Genomic DNA, 15,035 nt, shown 5'->3' with positions numbered 1-15,035 from the left:
AGGCATTGTGGTTGTCACAAAATGCTGTTAATAGAAAAGGGAGCAGCTTTAGTCTTCCGTTGTAGCCATTTTCAGTCCAGTAATTTAGCACTGTATTTCCAAATGTAACCTTTAATCCCAACCTGTTTTTCATGTCCCAGTTTTTAGCTACCTGTGCTCTGGTTTGCATGAGTGGATGGTACAATCAACTGTCTCCTCTCTTTTACATGCAGTCTTCTGTACACTACTGCACAGAGGTTAAGATGCTTGTGAATTTAAATGTGGCTTCTCTATTGTATGTTTTTAGACAAATTACTTGGTCAGTTTTTGCCACGTGGAGAAATATTCCCCTCCACAGAGGGGCATTTTCAGGAAAGCTCTTCTTGTTCCTCTTTGCAATTGACAGTCAAACTTCATAAGTGGCAGAGGAAATAGCCAAGCCCAAGAGAATTTAGAAATGTCAGTGAAAATGAAAAACAGACAGCTTCTTTAGACACTGTTCTGAATTTCTGAGAAACATGCCTTAAATACGACCCTCCAGGGACTGAGATTTTCAAGTCCTGCCATCTTCAATTCTTTGAAACAGCTGAATTACAAGATTACTTTACAAGTTGGGCTCCAGCGCTTCTATCCACTGTTCCTCCAGCAGAGAGCACTTGGAACAAGAGAAGTTGGACACACTTACTCTAATAGTTCAAGTTAATCATAGGACTTCTGATCTGTAACCTGACCTGCCAAGCAGGCTGGTCAGCAATCTGTTACCTTCACTGCCAGCTCTGTGTCTTCCAGCCCGAGCAGCACCAGGTGCTGAGCTAAATAACAAGGTGATAAACACACATCATAATGACTCAAACAACGTGCTCTATATTCATTAAATGCTGCCTGTGATTTCACAGATTTATAATTAGAAGCTGTAAGTAACTAAGCTGAATTGACAAAATGGAGTCAAACATAGAAGAGGGGCATCAGGTGGGGATCAGCCTCTTCTCCCACAGAACAAGCAGCAAGACAAGAGGAAATGGCCTCAAGTTGCACCAGGGGAGGTTTGGATTGGATGGTAGGAAAAATTTCTCGACTGAAAGGCTGAACAGGCATTGGAACAGGCTACCCAGAGAAGTGGTGGAGTCACTGTCCCTGGAAATGTTAAAAAAACATGTAAAGGTGGCACCTGGGGACATACATGGTGCAGTGCTAACAGTTGGACTCCATAATCTGAGGGGTATTTTCCAACCTTAACAATTCTCTGATTCTGTAAACTTACTGTGTTCTTGTATTCCAAGAATACTTTCACCACTGCAGATTCCCCACAGCTTTGGCAAAGCCTTAAACTCCTGCAGTCCCCAAAGGCAGCCCCCACTGGAGTCCCTCAAATCTTCCTCTTGACAACACATCACCATCTCTGTCTGTAGCAAATCTCTTTATTTCTACACACCTCTCTACTTCAGTCCCCCAGATTTCCCTGTCACTACTGGCTGCTCTTGGCTGGTGTTCAGCATAACCGTTGGTGACACCACCAAGGAGATGATCTTCTTACCCCTGTACTGAGACCTTCTTCAGACATAACATAATCATGTCAACTTGTGACTTAGCATGACACCTGATTCTTAGGCCCTCTCCTAGACTGGCACTATCAGAGTCTTCAGAAACTCCAACAATTACAAGCGTTTTACTCCTGGGACAGGAATATATTAAAACAGAACTAAAAATAACCTAAGTGCCTGCAAACCCTCTTGGAAGTGAGGGAAGGAAACCAACAGAACCACTCTTACATTCCTTTTTTTAACTTCAAGCACTTCAGTGCAATAACAAAAGAATCTCAGACCTCCTCTGACAGTCATACTGGAGGGAACACAGATCTATTTGTAGCTCTGAAAGTCATTCAGCAAAGGCAGAAGCTCTCTAGACACACTGGACTGCTCTGCTCGTCATGAAATCAATGAAAAAGATACTTGATGCTTATGGAGCTGTTATTAATAGTTCTTACTCTCAGCTATTAATTATTTGTCTGTCTTGTTGGCCATCTCTTTTTCTTTTGCTGGCCATTAGGGTGAGTGTTTAGTGATCTTCCTCCAATCTTTTACTGTCATTTTTGCTATTTTCCTATCCATGTCTCTGGACGGTACCCAGGTCTTACATTGGGGAATTTGTTTTTCTTCCTTGGCTGAGAAGAAGATAGAAGAATTTAGCTGTTAAGGAACAATTTCTATTGAAGCAAAGCAATTGTTCTGTGTCTGGTACCGAATGTTTCAAGTCCTGCCTCCCATGATCTCCCACAGCCTTTGAGACCTGCCAAGGCCCAGCTGAACGGGAGGTCTGCTCTCTGTTTGCATGCCCTGCTCCCCCTCAGTCCAGATGGTGCTCAGCAGAGGTGACTCACGCTGTCACCTCACTGGGGGATTAGATGGGAATGACAGTGCTCGGAGCACTCTCCTGGTAACTGGACCACGGAAACACGGAATGGGCTGAGTCACTCACAGATTACTGTGGACTCTTCCAACCCACTAATTTTCCTGTCATTTTGTGACACGTTTAGAAAATCTTTTGCTGAGGCTGTTTATTTATTATGAGCACTTTTTTTTTTTTTTTTTAAGGTTTTGATGATATAGCTCGAAATACCAAAGGAGAAGAGAATAATACACACTTATGTGGTATCTCCAGGCATACAGAGGGTGTTCTGCAATAAGCCAACGAGAAAGAGAAAAGCAGAATTGCAGGCAGCATGTCAGGAATACCTGAAGGCACGCTGAGAATTCATCCCTAGTTCAACACTATTGCAATTGCTCCAGGAATGGGTTTGGGCTCTTAACAAGAGAAATGTTTTATCATGCTCATAACTCATGTGTTTAAGATTCCTGGGCAGACATTTAAAGCCCAGCTCTGGAGGAAAAACTGCCATATTTTAACTGCCTTTTGCTGCACCGATGTTTTTTCTACAGTGTGAAAAATGATTTCACAGGGACTGGAAAGAGTGTATTATTTGTTCCAGAGAACAGAGCCCAGCAAAGGTTGTTTGTATATTGCAAATTCTATGCAAATGTCTCCAGCAGCTTTGCAGGTGCCGTTCCAGTCCCTTTCCCACGTTGGAGCTGTAAGGAAAAGCTGTTGCATTCTGCACAGATCAAGAGCCTCACGGTGCTGCCTTCCTTGAGAAAGCCCCAGGTACACAGGGAGGGGAACAGTGCTTTTGAATGAGCTGGACAATAATCTGTGGGACTTCTCCAGCCTGTCTTGCACTGACAGATTTAACTTATAGGAAAGAATGTGCTGCAGAATTGGGCTCAGTGGGGCTCTCCAGCTTCTCTGTTGGTTAGGGGACCCAAAGGAGTTTTGTTTCCTCTATTCCACAGGTTGCTGCTCCCCTTATGATTTCCAAAAGCCCTTTTTACTTCCTAAAGAGGTCTGACAGTTATACAAATAACGCTCTCAGTCAAACCCCTCTGAGCATCCAGCTTTCAAAAGAGAAATCCACTGGGGTTTTTTCAGAAGCAGCATTAACTTCTCCTGGGACTCCTGTAACCGCTCCCGTCCAACCAGAGCTAAGGGGGAAAGAGAGGAAGGTTCCCAGTACCAGTACAGATTGAATGGCCTTCTAAGAGCTTTCTTCTGCCAGGAGCTCCTCTTCTTCCCTTTTCTTTGAGGCCAACAGGGTGACTCTTGCCCAGGGCAGCAACTGGAGCCCCACATTCAGTGTTATTTGCTAGCAGGCGTGGGATGTGGTTTATAGCTACAAGCAACTGTAATTCCTGCTTTCATTAAGTCAGATGGATGAAGCCTTGACATGGTCCCATATCTGGCGGGTTTTTTTTTTTTTTTTTTTTTTTACTTTTCCACTAATTGGCACCACGGAGTGGATGAAACACAAAGGCTGTTTGACACAGATGGGAAGAAAGACGTCCCATGTGCTTAAGGGGATTGGTACAGATGGCAGGTTTAGTTTTTGTCCGTCATCAAAATGCAGTAGCCTCCAGAACTGGGGCTCTGGAGAGGTCATCTGGCTTATGACTTTTGGAATTCAGATTGTCACAGAGCTGTTGCAGGCCTTAAGTGCTTTGGCCACGTATTTACTTCTCTCCTGTGACTTACAAGGCAGGAACAAAGTTTAGGTCTCAGGAAAAAAATGCTGAGAATAGAAGTGGAGAGTACCAGCTGCATGCTCTGCAGTCCAATTATTAAAAATACAGCCAAAATAATGGGGAGGAAGTGCAACTACAGTTGCAATACAGGGCCGCTACCTTTGCCACAAATTGGGCACAGGGACTGTAGGGATTACTGAACATCAATGATCTTGCTCACTTGGAACACACTGCCAGTGATATTTTAAATTCCTAAAAATCCTCGGGGAAGAGCAGTGCCATTAGCTTTTGGGAGTTCCTTAAGGAAGGCAGGGAGCCAAACTGATACAGTAAAATATTTTAATTAGTATCTTTCAGAGCTTCCCAGAATGAAGCCAAATCTACTCAATGAGGGAAAAAAAATATCCTTGCTCATTCCCTCCTGGAGAACTCACTGTTCTCTTGCCTAGTTAAGAGTCTGGCCCTTAGATATCATTTGAATACAGCAGTTTAATATTAAACATTTCTTGCCAAGAAACATCATCTTTGCTAATCATGGTCATTTTACTTAAATATATTAACCTGACACCCAAACTGCAAGAACACTGAATAGGTAAGGGGCTCTGAGGCTTGCTCATATCCCAGCACATTTTGAGTATTGATTCTCCTGAGAGGAGAACGTTTAATATTGTTAATTGATAAAAGTAATTTCAGAACCATTTAGCATGATGGATCTCAAGAGTAAAACAGGCTTTGCTTGTGATAAGCATGAATAATATGGGGAGCCTAAGTAAGAATAGCAATCAGTAAAATCATCTCTGCCTAAACACATCCAGCAGTGAACCAGGCACTAGCCCTAAGGCCAACATGCTGATCTTCCCAATAAAACTGAGCCTTCCAAGGCAGATGGGGAGTGGGAGAGCAGATCCTCAGTGGAGGTGCCAGGGTACAGAACCAAGAAAGAGAGGTCAGCAATCAGGATTATTATGAGAGATATTCCACTGTCATATTTTGGGATGAGAGGGGTAAAAAGGCTGGAATAGGTAGGTAGGAATAGCTGTCATAGCACAAGGAAAGTGGCAGAACAGGCAAGACAGAGTTAACCAAAGCAGCAAATAATAAAAGGAACACGTTTTACTAACATGAGCAAAGCAGCTGAAGGACAGCTCCCTGCAGAGACCTGCGTTCTGTGCAGAGCCAACAGGGAGAATAAAAGCTCTCAGGTTGTGATTAAAATCTTATTTGTGCCAGAAACACCTGCTTTTTCCACTCCTCACTTAATTCAATAATTTGGCTGCATTATCCTTTGGGTGCTCACTCTCACGCACTCCAATCCCTCAGTTCTCCTCTCTTGAAACACCACAGTGACAGCCCATGTTCTGATGGCACTTCAGCTGCCTTCAGGTACTCAGGCAACAGGCAAATCCACCCTCCAGGCACAGGACTGGGAAAGAGGAACTCAGAGGTCTGTGGGCAAGGACAGTGTTGATGACATCCAAGCTGAGAATCCACAACTGATCCCAAAGGCTGGGTGTGATTTCAAAATGGAATCCTCTCATGCAGCCCTTGGAGCCAAGAGCTGAGCCTTGGCTGCCAGTCTGGATGAGACAGGAAAATGAAACATTTGCCAGGAAGGTAATGCTGCAGGTTGCAACCTTCCAGGGGGATAATTCAGTATGGCAGCTCTCAGGAGAGGTATCAGTTTCAAGTAGAACTGAAGGTGCAGTTTCTGCCAATGTTACAACTTATTGTTGTTTTAAGATGTCTTCTGTGTCTTACCATCAATGGACTTTCTGCACAGGTGAAGGATTTGGAGCATTCAGCATCAGCCATGGAGGACATTCACCCACGGCATAAGACCTCAAAATAGATGCATGCCAAATTATGCTTTTTGTGTTTCTGCAGGATGGATGACATCCAGCTGTGCAAGGACATTATGAACCTTAAGAAAGAGCTGCAGAGCTTGGTAGCAATCCCAGGTAATGACTGTCTCCATCAGTATTATCCTAATACTTTTGTTCCTGCCACCAACCCCTCCCGTGGGGGTTAGGGTTGACCAGTTTTCATTCTTTCGGTGTTCTTGTTGCTTGGGGTCTTTTTCAGTCTTTTAGAAACTATTTCCCACAATTTCACAAAGCCTGAAGCAGAGATCCACAAACAGCAGGTTCTCCTGAGCACTTTGCAAACCTCAGCAAACTTAAGAATCGAGTATGTGCAGTTCCAGCAGCAGCATCTTTAGGCAGAATCTCAAGAATAGCTTGGAGTTAACAAAGACAAAGCAGCTGCTGGCACTGACACAGCACTAAGTGCTGACAGAGCATGTCCTAACCTAGAAAAACACCTTTCAGAAATGGGTTAATTTACACTACCTCTATCATCATGTTCCTCTTCGAGTCCAGGGTGTGTACAGAGATCTGCTCTTTGTTTTCAGCAGACAGTTCAGCAGTTTCAGTAGACATGGAATCAGTCTGTCAGTACACAGAATATGCAGCACTTTGCCGCAGCTCAGATTGCATATACTTGGCATAATGGGAGAGCATATCTCAGTCTAGGAAAAGGATAGATTTTAAAGAAGTAGAAAGTAGCTTTTACTCAAATGTGAGAAGACATAAGAGGCAAAGCGAGAAAAAGCAGTGATTTCTAAGCATTCTTTTTTTTCAGATACAAATTCAGTATTAATCACAGCAATTCTCCATAGGCAACAATGTAGAGGCCTTTAAATCTTCATAGCAGGCAATAACCACCTTCCTTTATCATTTCTAAAAGATAAACCACAGAAAAGATATCCCAGGCAGTGCAACCTCAGATTACATTACAAATTATTTCCTCTGCTACTGGCAGGAGTACAACTCTGAGATTGAGACTTACTGAATTCCATTGTCTTAAAAACATATTCAGGTTGCTTCTATCTCGCTTATTAAGGAATTAATTTATTGCAGAAATTCCTAGCAGTAAGCTTCCTGAAGCCCTTGATCCAAAATTAAGCTGCACTAAACAATTGTTTTCAAGTGTTTGATTAATTTAGTTGTTTTAAAGTATCTTATAGTTTAAATCAGCAGACATAACATAGCTCAGATGCATCACACTGCAGGCAGCTTGCCCTTCTCCCCACAGCTCTTCCTGTACTGTACTGTGAAGTTTTCTAAACACAGTTCTGCTGCTCAAAACCAAAATTCTTTATTTAATGCAAAGTGTCTTCACAGCTCATCAAAATCTTCAGCTTAAGCAAATCTGCAAGCTCGGATTTGCCTCTGGCTTTCTCATCTCTCTTCCATTTACCAGGTTTGAAGATTTCTGCCTTAAATGCATTTGGCTTCATAACCTTAAAGAACAGCTCTGTAATCCCCAACATTCACAACTCTCAGTTTGTGACAGGCACATCTTTCATGTCACAAATGTTGTTGTTTATAGACAACCTGGCCATTACAGACTGGCCAGTTTGTCTGGCCAGGACATACATTAATTCCTCAGATTTTTGAAGCACAGGGAAAATAAACCTTCATTTATCTTCCACATTTTACAGTCGCTGCTGTTTGTGTGGATTTGCAGCTCTCCTGCCTTACCAGAGTAGAAAAAACCATGTTATAGTCAACAGCCAAAAGCTCTCTTGAAATGCAGAGAAATAATTCCTTTTGGTGTGATCTCATTTCCCCTGAGGTCAAAGAGAGTTTGTACCGTGGATTTTAACAAAGAGTCCTGGACGGTTTTCTTGCCAAAGCTCTTAAAAAAATTGAAAGCAATGCTTTGCAGGGTAATTTAACGTTACAAGTAGTCTTGGCAAGCCTCAGGGGGTCTTCAGACCATTAAGCTGATCAGGCTCAACAGCAGCAAGAGGAAGAGAGCAAAGAGGCACCAAAAGGCTTGCTGGGGTTTGGCCAATCCCATCTGAAGAACCGTTGGCTTCAATCAGCACTTCATTCTTGGGCAGCTGCAGTGTCCAAAGTAACAGTTTCTTTTCTCTCCTTTTTGGCCAGAAAAAGAAAAAACAAAGATGGAGAAACAAAGAGAGGATGAACTGATTCAGAAGATTCATCGACTGGTACAAAAAAGAGATTTCCTCGTAGACGATGCAGAGGTGGAGAGATTACGGTAAGAACCAAGAGGGAGATTCCACAAGCCTAACACTGCACTGGATGGAGTGACAAAATTTATATGAACATCAATGGGAGAGAACTGGTCCTTCAAAACAGCTTACTGAGTGAAAATCCTCCTGCTGGTTCCATAGGAAAATCATTAAAATTAGATTACACTGTTTATGACTTACAGTGGGGTTTGGTCTCCTATTTTCCTACCAGAAAGTGTCTGGGCATTTAGCATTTAAAAGAAAAGGATTTTGCTGCTACCAGAGAATCCTCCACCTGAAGTCCACCTTTTTTTGTAAATTATTATTCATATGGTCAGGTTTGATTACTACTATTTGCACCCTGTCATGGGGGGGGAGGCACTCACTAGCGCAGCTGTACCAAACCTAAAACACTAAACATCAGCAACAGAAGGGTCTCATCTCAGTAACTTAGCCCAGAGGTGCTGAGAAACTTGTAGCCTTCCTCAAAAATTAATTTCCAGCTTTTGCTGGAAATCCCAACACCCAAACCCACTGTTTTGTTTAAGATCCAAACACACCACAAAGTCAATTTTGCTATTACCTCCCCCTCTCTTTCAATAGTGAAGACTCAATCCATTTATCCAAAACGACAATATCTCCTCCAGCACATTCAAATTCTAAGCAAGGAGAGGATAAAAGGAGGCTTTCCAGAGTCCTGCAGCTGATCACAGATTGCTGGCCAAAGGCAGCAGCTGACAAGCAGCCTGAGCTGCAAATGCAGCCGGGAGCTCTCCCTGCCAGCTCCACGTGCACATCCCAGCAGCTCAGCAGCAGCAGCCTGGGTACAAATCCTAAGGCTGGGCTCCTGCAGGTGTCCTGCTGGGCACTGTGCAGGTGAGATCCATCAGCGTCCACTCACACCTGCAGCAGGACCTGAGGCTTTTCTGTAACTCCTGGCAAGAAAATCTGCTTTTCTTCTAAACCAGGATTTTCAATCAGCACCCTGTTAATGCTTCAGTAACAGCCAGGGAACTAACACAGAAGTGTTGTCAGCACCTACAATCAAAGCTAACAACACAACCTTTTTATTTTGGGCCTAATGCTCTCAGCTTCAAAGGGAAACACACTTGGGTTTGACAACCACGAACAGCAGAAGACCACGAGATCCAGTGTTTATCTAAGCAGGCCTTTTAACACACAGCACAAGCACAGCAAGAAGTATCCTCTGCTTCACTTGGACAGGAAGCATATGAAGAACTTAGGAGGCCAGCTTAAAAATAGGTGATCCACTGCAGCTTTAATCTGCTGAGTGGGGAATACAATGAATTCAATGCTTTCAGAAACAAGTAAAGAACCTTAGGGAAAATTCCCTCTCAATTCTACAAGAAGTTTGTTACTGTTTCCATTTAGGCAAGTAGTTTGCTTTTTAATATGGGGAAAAATTAGGTGTTTCTAAAAAGAACAAAGAAGTGACCTGCTCCTAGCTATTCTAGCTTTTACTGTCCCATTTACAGAGAAAAACTTTATTTCTGCAACATTTATTTCTTTCCACCAGGGAGAAGGAAGAAGACAGAGAGATGGCCGAGTTCCTTCGCACCAAGTTAAAACCCATAGACAAAGCAACACAGTCTCCTACCAGTGAGTTCCTAAACACTAAGAAAAAAACCAAGAACGAAACAAAAAACCCCAAAGACAAATAGATCATTTTCAAAAAGAAGCATTTTCAAAGGCCATGCTGGGCCAGCCTCTGGCCAAAGCCAGGTTAAGCTACTCAGTCACCCCTGGCCACTTGCAAATTGCTTCGTATGTTTTAAATATGCAAAGTATATTTGTGTACACATTGCCAGAATCTGCTTTTGTAAGCAACTTTAGTCCCCCTCTTAACACCCTTCCCTGGAGCAGTTTCAAACCACATACCAGCTTGGTTACCACCAAAGTGTGTTGTTATAGGAAGAGCTGAAAAATTCAGGGAGGGTGGAGAGAGGGCAGGAAGGGCTTGCATCCCTCAAGGCAGGAGCAGGGAGAAATGGTTTGACCAGCTCTTGGTTCTGATGGTGTCCTGTTCTGAACCTTGCAGGCAGCCCAGCAGAAAAGAAGGCAGAACCTCCTCCAAGCAAGCCCACCATTGCCAAAGCAGGGCTGGCAATTATTAAAGATTGCTGTGGGGCCACACAATGCAACATCATGTAGCTCTGGGCTTTCTACCACGTCTGTCCCTTCAATATTTTCACTGAATGGAACTGTCTGGTGAGGGGAAACAACAGCATCCTGCTGATGGAGTCACGAGCACTGGTACAACAGTAATGGATTGTACAAGGGCAGGTTCATGTTGCATGGATCACTCACGCATGCCTAAACCAAGAAATCTGTATAGTGGCTGTCCAGGGACCAGAAGAGATCAGTAGTAGAGTCAAAAACACCCCAGTGACACAAGAGAATGAAAAGAGGGCATATTTTATCCACTGAGGTATAAAACAGCAATTTCAATAGGCAAAGAATATAAGAATTCCTTGTACTTTTTCCCCTGTGACAAACTGCACTCAAAATTTGCTGAACTGTCCTGTTCTGGTTACTTTTCACAACCAAAGCCACAAGTACCAGTGCTGTGTATAGCACAACTGATACATGAAACAACTTTAGGATAACTGATGTTGCATAAAGAATACTTACCAAACTTGTGTGATGTTCAGCTACTTTGCTGTGGAGTTTCACTTCAAATTCTTCCTAAAGAATGAGATCAGCGACAAGGATGCTGCAAGTAGCTACAGATTTTTATATCCCATGTGATTTCTGAATTGCTCAAGTCAAATTACTGTTGCTTGCACCAGAGGAAATCAGTCTCTGGCAAAGCTTCAGCAAGCACAGCTACAGTAATCTGCAAATAGATGATGCAGCCCTAAGTTGTGTCACTTCTGTTTTACATCTCTGCCTCACAGGGGGTCAGAGAAACATTCATCCAGACAGCTTTGTCCACTTTTAGAAGCTACATGCAGTAAGAGATTACACATCACTGGGAGAAGAGTAGAAGACAAACAAAATGTAACTAATATTTAAACAATGCTTTAAAACAAGTATTAATTGTATATTTTGTGACCATAAGAAATATAAATTATCAAGCATAGGAAGACACAAGCCACCCAAGACAAATTATCACAAAACAAATATCTATTTGCATAAGTAGATAGTTGTGGCAGGAAAAAAAAATCACATTCTATACAAAATGGGTTTAAAATTAAGGGAAATACAGAAAGACTTATCTGTGTTTCACTATTAAATGTGTTTCTGGTCTCTGATGCAGATTAAAGCTTGTGGAATCTAATATCTTTATATTAGCTGTCAGTAGCTGGTTTGTCTGTGTGATGGTATTCCATATAAATGTACTGTGATAGGTGTCAATAGTAAAATAAACATACATGGATCTAGTGTGAAAATCTCAGGCTTAGAAATAACAAACAGATAGCAAAAAGTTCCTAGAATAAAGTTTCACAAGAGGAACTTCCATTTTGTGAAGCCAGCTAAGTGAAGTGTGTGCTCATATACAGAAGAACCACAGTATAGGAAAGGAGAAAAAACTAACAGCAGTTACCCCAAAAGGATAAACAGTTATTTTTTTAGAGAGAAAAAAATACCTTATTAAGGTTCAAGGCAATAGACACCATCTAAAGTAACTCAGTTCTTGTACAAAGAAAACCTGATCCCTAGCACAGACTGATGGGATGAAAAACATTCGTATTTCCAGAAGAATTTGTTTCAGTATTGCAGACTCACTTGAGACAAGGAACCTCTGTCACCAAGTTCCTTAAGCTTTAAGGAACAAAGAAGAAAAAAACCACAAAAGGTTTCCACTAAGACATGGAGCACTTTAATTACTTTGACCAAAGATGGAGAAAAAGAGAACAAAGTACGTCCAAAGGCTAAATAGTCAGATACAGTTATTGCATCCTTGTTGATACATGTGGCATCACAGTCAGCTCTGCAGCTGTTCACATCTGCAGCACCAGTGTGCATTGACAGGTATGGGGGAAACTGCCTGGAGGGGACAAGATACACTGAGGGGAGAGAAACACCCACTGGCTTCTGTAAAATTCAACAGCCTCTTGGATTTGCTGGTGCCCAGTTAAGACATCAGGAACCATTAGGAACTTAAGGCAAGAGGCAGATGTTCAGTGCCATTAATAAAGGCAAATGGAAATCAGGGGAAAAGTGAAGCACCAAACTTGAAGCCTTAGGACGACCAGCTGGTAAGTCAAGGGGCCAGAAGGACTTTGCACATGGTTTTTAAGGCACAAGGTGAATTCTGTATATCAGTGTTTTAACCAGGCTGTGCTGATGGTTGGGCTGATCCCTCCATCCTGCACAGAATCCACAGTCTCCTGAGAAGACAAGTGAGATGGGTACAACGCAGATTTCCATGAAAATATTTCATTAACAGGAAACAGACATTCCTGGGATGCAACACATGACGAGGCTAAAGAGCCCTGTCCTGTTAAAGCAAAGAAATGTGGCAAGTGTGAATGTGCAATATTGCTCCAGTTCAGCACTGGGACCCAGTGCCCCAAAGGGACTTGAAGCTCACTCTCATTAGCACCGGTGCAGTTCATTTTCAGAAGTTCTACCTTGGCTCAGCTGAAAGGTTTTCTTTGTGTGAGTTTTGGTTTTTAATTAACAAATGCTTCATTTCTGTTGTTACTTGGGTGGGTTTGAACAGCTTACCTGCAGTGCACCAGTGGTTCCTTTAGAAGTGGGTCAGTGATGCTGCTCAGCAATAAAGTCCTGGGTTTTTTAGACTGAGGTCAGATTCTCAACTGTGTTCCCCACTGGCTTACAGTGCTGTCCATCCAGAACACAGCAGAGCCCTCATGGCTTATGTCCTAGATAATGGTTGCAAATAAACAAATTAAACTTGGGAAAGAATTAAGTGTCAAAATCTTGTTCCTTGTTGTTACAAAAATCAGATTAAATCACTGAATATCCCCAAAACAATCAGAGACTTTATAACTTGCATGATCCTGTGAAAGTGACACATTACAGACCCCCCGTATATACAATGAGAAGTATCTTACAGGTGACTCTCTGGAGTAACCGGCGTCATTCCAGAGCTGATTTTCAGGTCTCAGTTACTCTCTGCAAAGAGGGACATGAATGGACTGCAGCACCTGAAATCTCTTCTGGAAATCCTGGCTGTTCATCACTTCAGAAAGAAGGCAAAGCATTGGAAAAAGAGGAAAATGTGAGGGGGATTTGACACTCTGGTAAACATGATTTATGTTCAGGAAAGGACCTTGGTCTCCTGAGACACGAGTGCTGAAGTGCTGTTTGTACAGATCACCAGTTCTACCAGCGAGTGGTTCTCTCATACCTCCCCCCCCAGCCTACTGAATCTCTTCCAAGTTAAACGCATTCCCAAATAAACTAAGCTGCTGTGTTATACTAAGCATTTGTTTCTTGCTGTTATTGAAGGAAATAAGTGGCTGTGGAGTGGAGTGGGATGCACTTCCTGAGCTGCTACACTTTTCAAAAAGAACAGGGTTACTATTCTGCAAGAGAGGAACACTTAGCTAAGTTAGTGATGCTGCTAAATAAAGGATTTTCTCACTGAAAAAATCAAAACCCACCAAAAAAATCCAATCTCAGAAAACACATGCAACACTGTCAGTGGCAATCAGCCAAAAGTGGAAAAAACAAACAAAATCTTTCTTAGATAGGTACCCTAGATGTGAGGCAGCTAAGCATTAGATAGGACTAGTCAAATATATCTAAAAGAGGCCTTAAAAGTGATCTATCCTAGTGAAGCCTTTTTTAATCTACAGAAAACTCTCAGAAATAACACCCTGAAGTGGCATTTCAGAAATTTCTTATAAATTGAGAATGCCCTTTTGATCAATCTGCTCTCTACAGCGTATGTATAGCACTTGAACTACGATTTTTTTTTTATTTTATCCATCTGTGTAATACTAAACATATTCTACACAAGAAGGAATGCTACATTAAAAGTAATGTATGCTGGGAAGATGCTATTAATAGAAAGAGAAGTTAAACCACAGCTCACCATGAAACTCATCTGCCCTGTCACGTTATGGCAGGCAAAACAAGCCACATTCATTTTAGAAAAAAAAAAAAAGATATTTCCATCATGACTTCTGTGACTTCTGTATACTTCTTACTTAGATGGCTTAAAATCAAGTGAGAAGGAAAGAAGTAGGAATGTTTGCAGCATAAGACCAAAGCAGTATCTCAAATCAAACTCACCTTGTAAAGGTAATCACATACCAGGTGCTATGAGGAATTTTCCTCATTCATAGACTTAAAAACATCTCACAGCTACTGAAAAAATGAAGTTACAGAGTGATGATTATAAGGTTGGTGGTGTTGCTACAGAAAGGTCTTATAAATTGTCTGTTCCTCCTTTTAAAGAGGGATATTCGTTATTTTCAAGTGGGATATTCATTACACTACTTTACAGAGAGTTTCCTGCTAAATAAGTTTTTTAGGTAGTTACTTTAAAATTGTTTACTGAACCTGCAGCAGGCCTGACACTTACTGTGGCAGACTGTTCCACTTTAGTTGCCCTTTTTTATTTTGTTAGATTCTGAAATTCAGGACACTCTAGTGAAAGAATTTTGCCAGATTTGTAGTTCCTGGATAATCACCATCTTGAGAAAGCTGGAAAACAAAGGTACTGTAACTCCAGAGTGACTTGTTAACTTTATTCCACAGTAACACTCTGTATGACGTTACTGTGACAATTTCAACATCTCAGGGGACAGACTCAGGAGGAACCCCTGAGTTCCAGCTGTTGCTTTTACACCTTTAATCCTTAGGCTGATGAACAGTGAGTGCAGTTTCCTTTCAAAGTAAGCCCTAAACATAACCTTGTGCAAAGAGCATTGCCCATCTGCTAACAGCTCAATTCCAAAAACTGGGAAAAGCCTCATTCTCCAGAATTTACAATGTTTTAG

The 15,035-nt window shown here is 42.0% G+C and overlaps 1 protein-coding gene across 1 annotated transcript in view; it reads left to right on the top strand.

The window, feature by feature from the left end:
- The window catches only part of CUNH16orf45 (chromosome unknown C16orf45 homolog), a 47,797-nt gene extending 34,284 nt beyond the window's left edge, over positions 1–13,513 (top strand). The window contains exons 3-6 of the mRNA XM_027885496.1: positions 5,937–6,010; positions 8,006–8,120; positions 9,632–9,714; positions 10,154–13,513. Of these exons, the coding sequence (XP_027741297.1) occupies positions 5,937–6,010; positions 8,006–8,120; positions 9,632–9,714; positions 10,154–10,266 (385 nt within the window). The 3' untranslated portion in view covers positions 10,267–13,513. The remainder of the gene's footprint in view (positions 1–5,936; positions 6,011–8,005; positions 8,121–9,631; positions 9,715–10,153) is intronic.
- Positions 13,514–15,035: the final 1,522 nt, after the last annotated feature.

The sequence above is a fragment of the Empidonax traillii genome, unplaced genomic scaffold (assembly GCF_003031625.1).
Source record: "Empidonax traillii isolate 1590-97213 ecotype Southwest subspecies unplaced genomic scaffold, ASM303162v1 scaffold166:size2381449, whole genome shotgun sequence".
Lineage (NCBI taxonomy): Eukaryota > Metazoa > Chordata > Aves > Passeriformes > Tyrannidae > Empidonax > Empidonax traillii.
The sequence above is the reverse complement of the archived record's forward strand: the minus strand, read 5'-3'. Positions and strand labels throughout refer to the sequence as shown.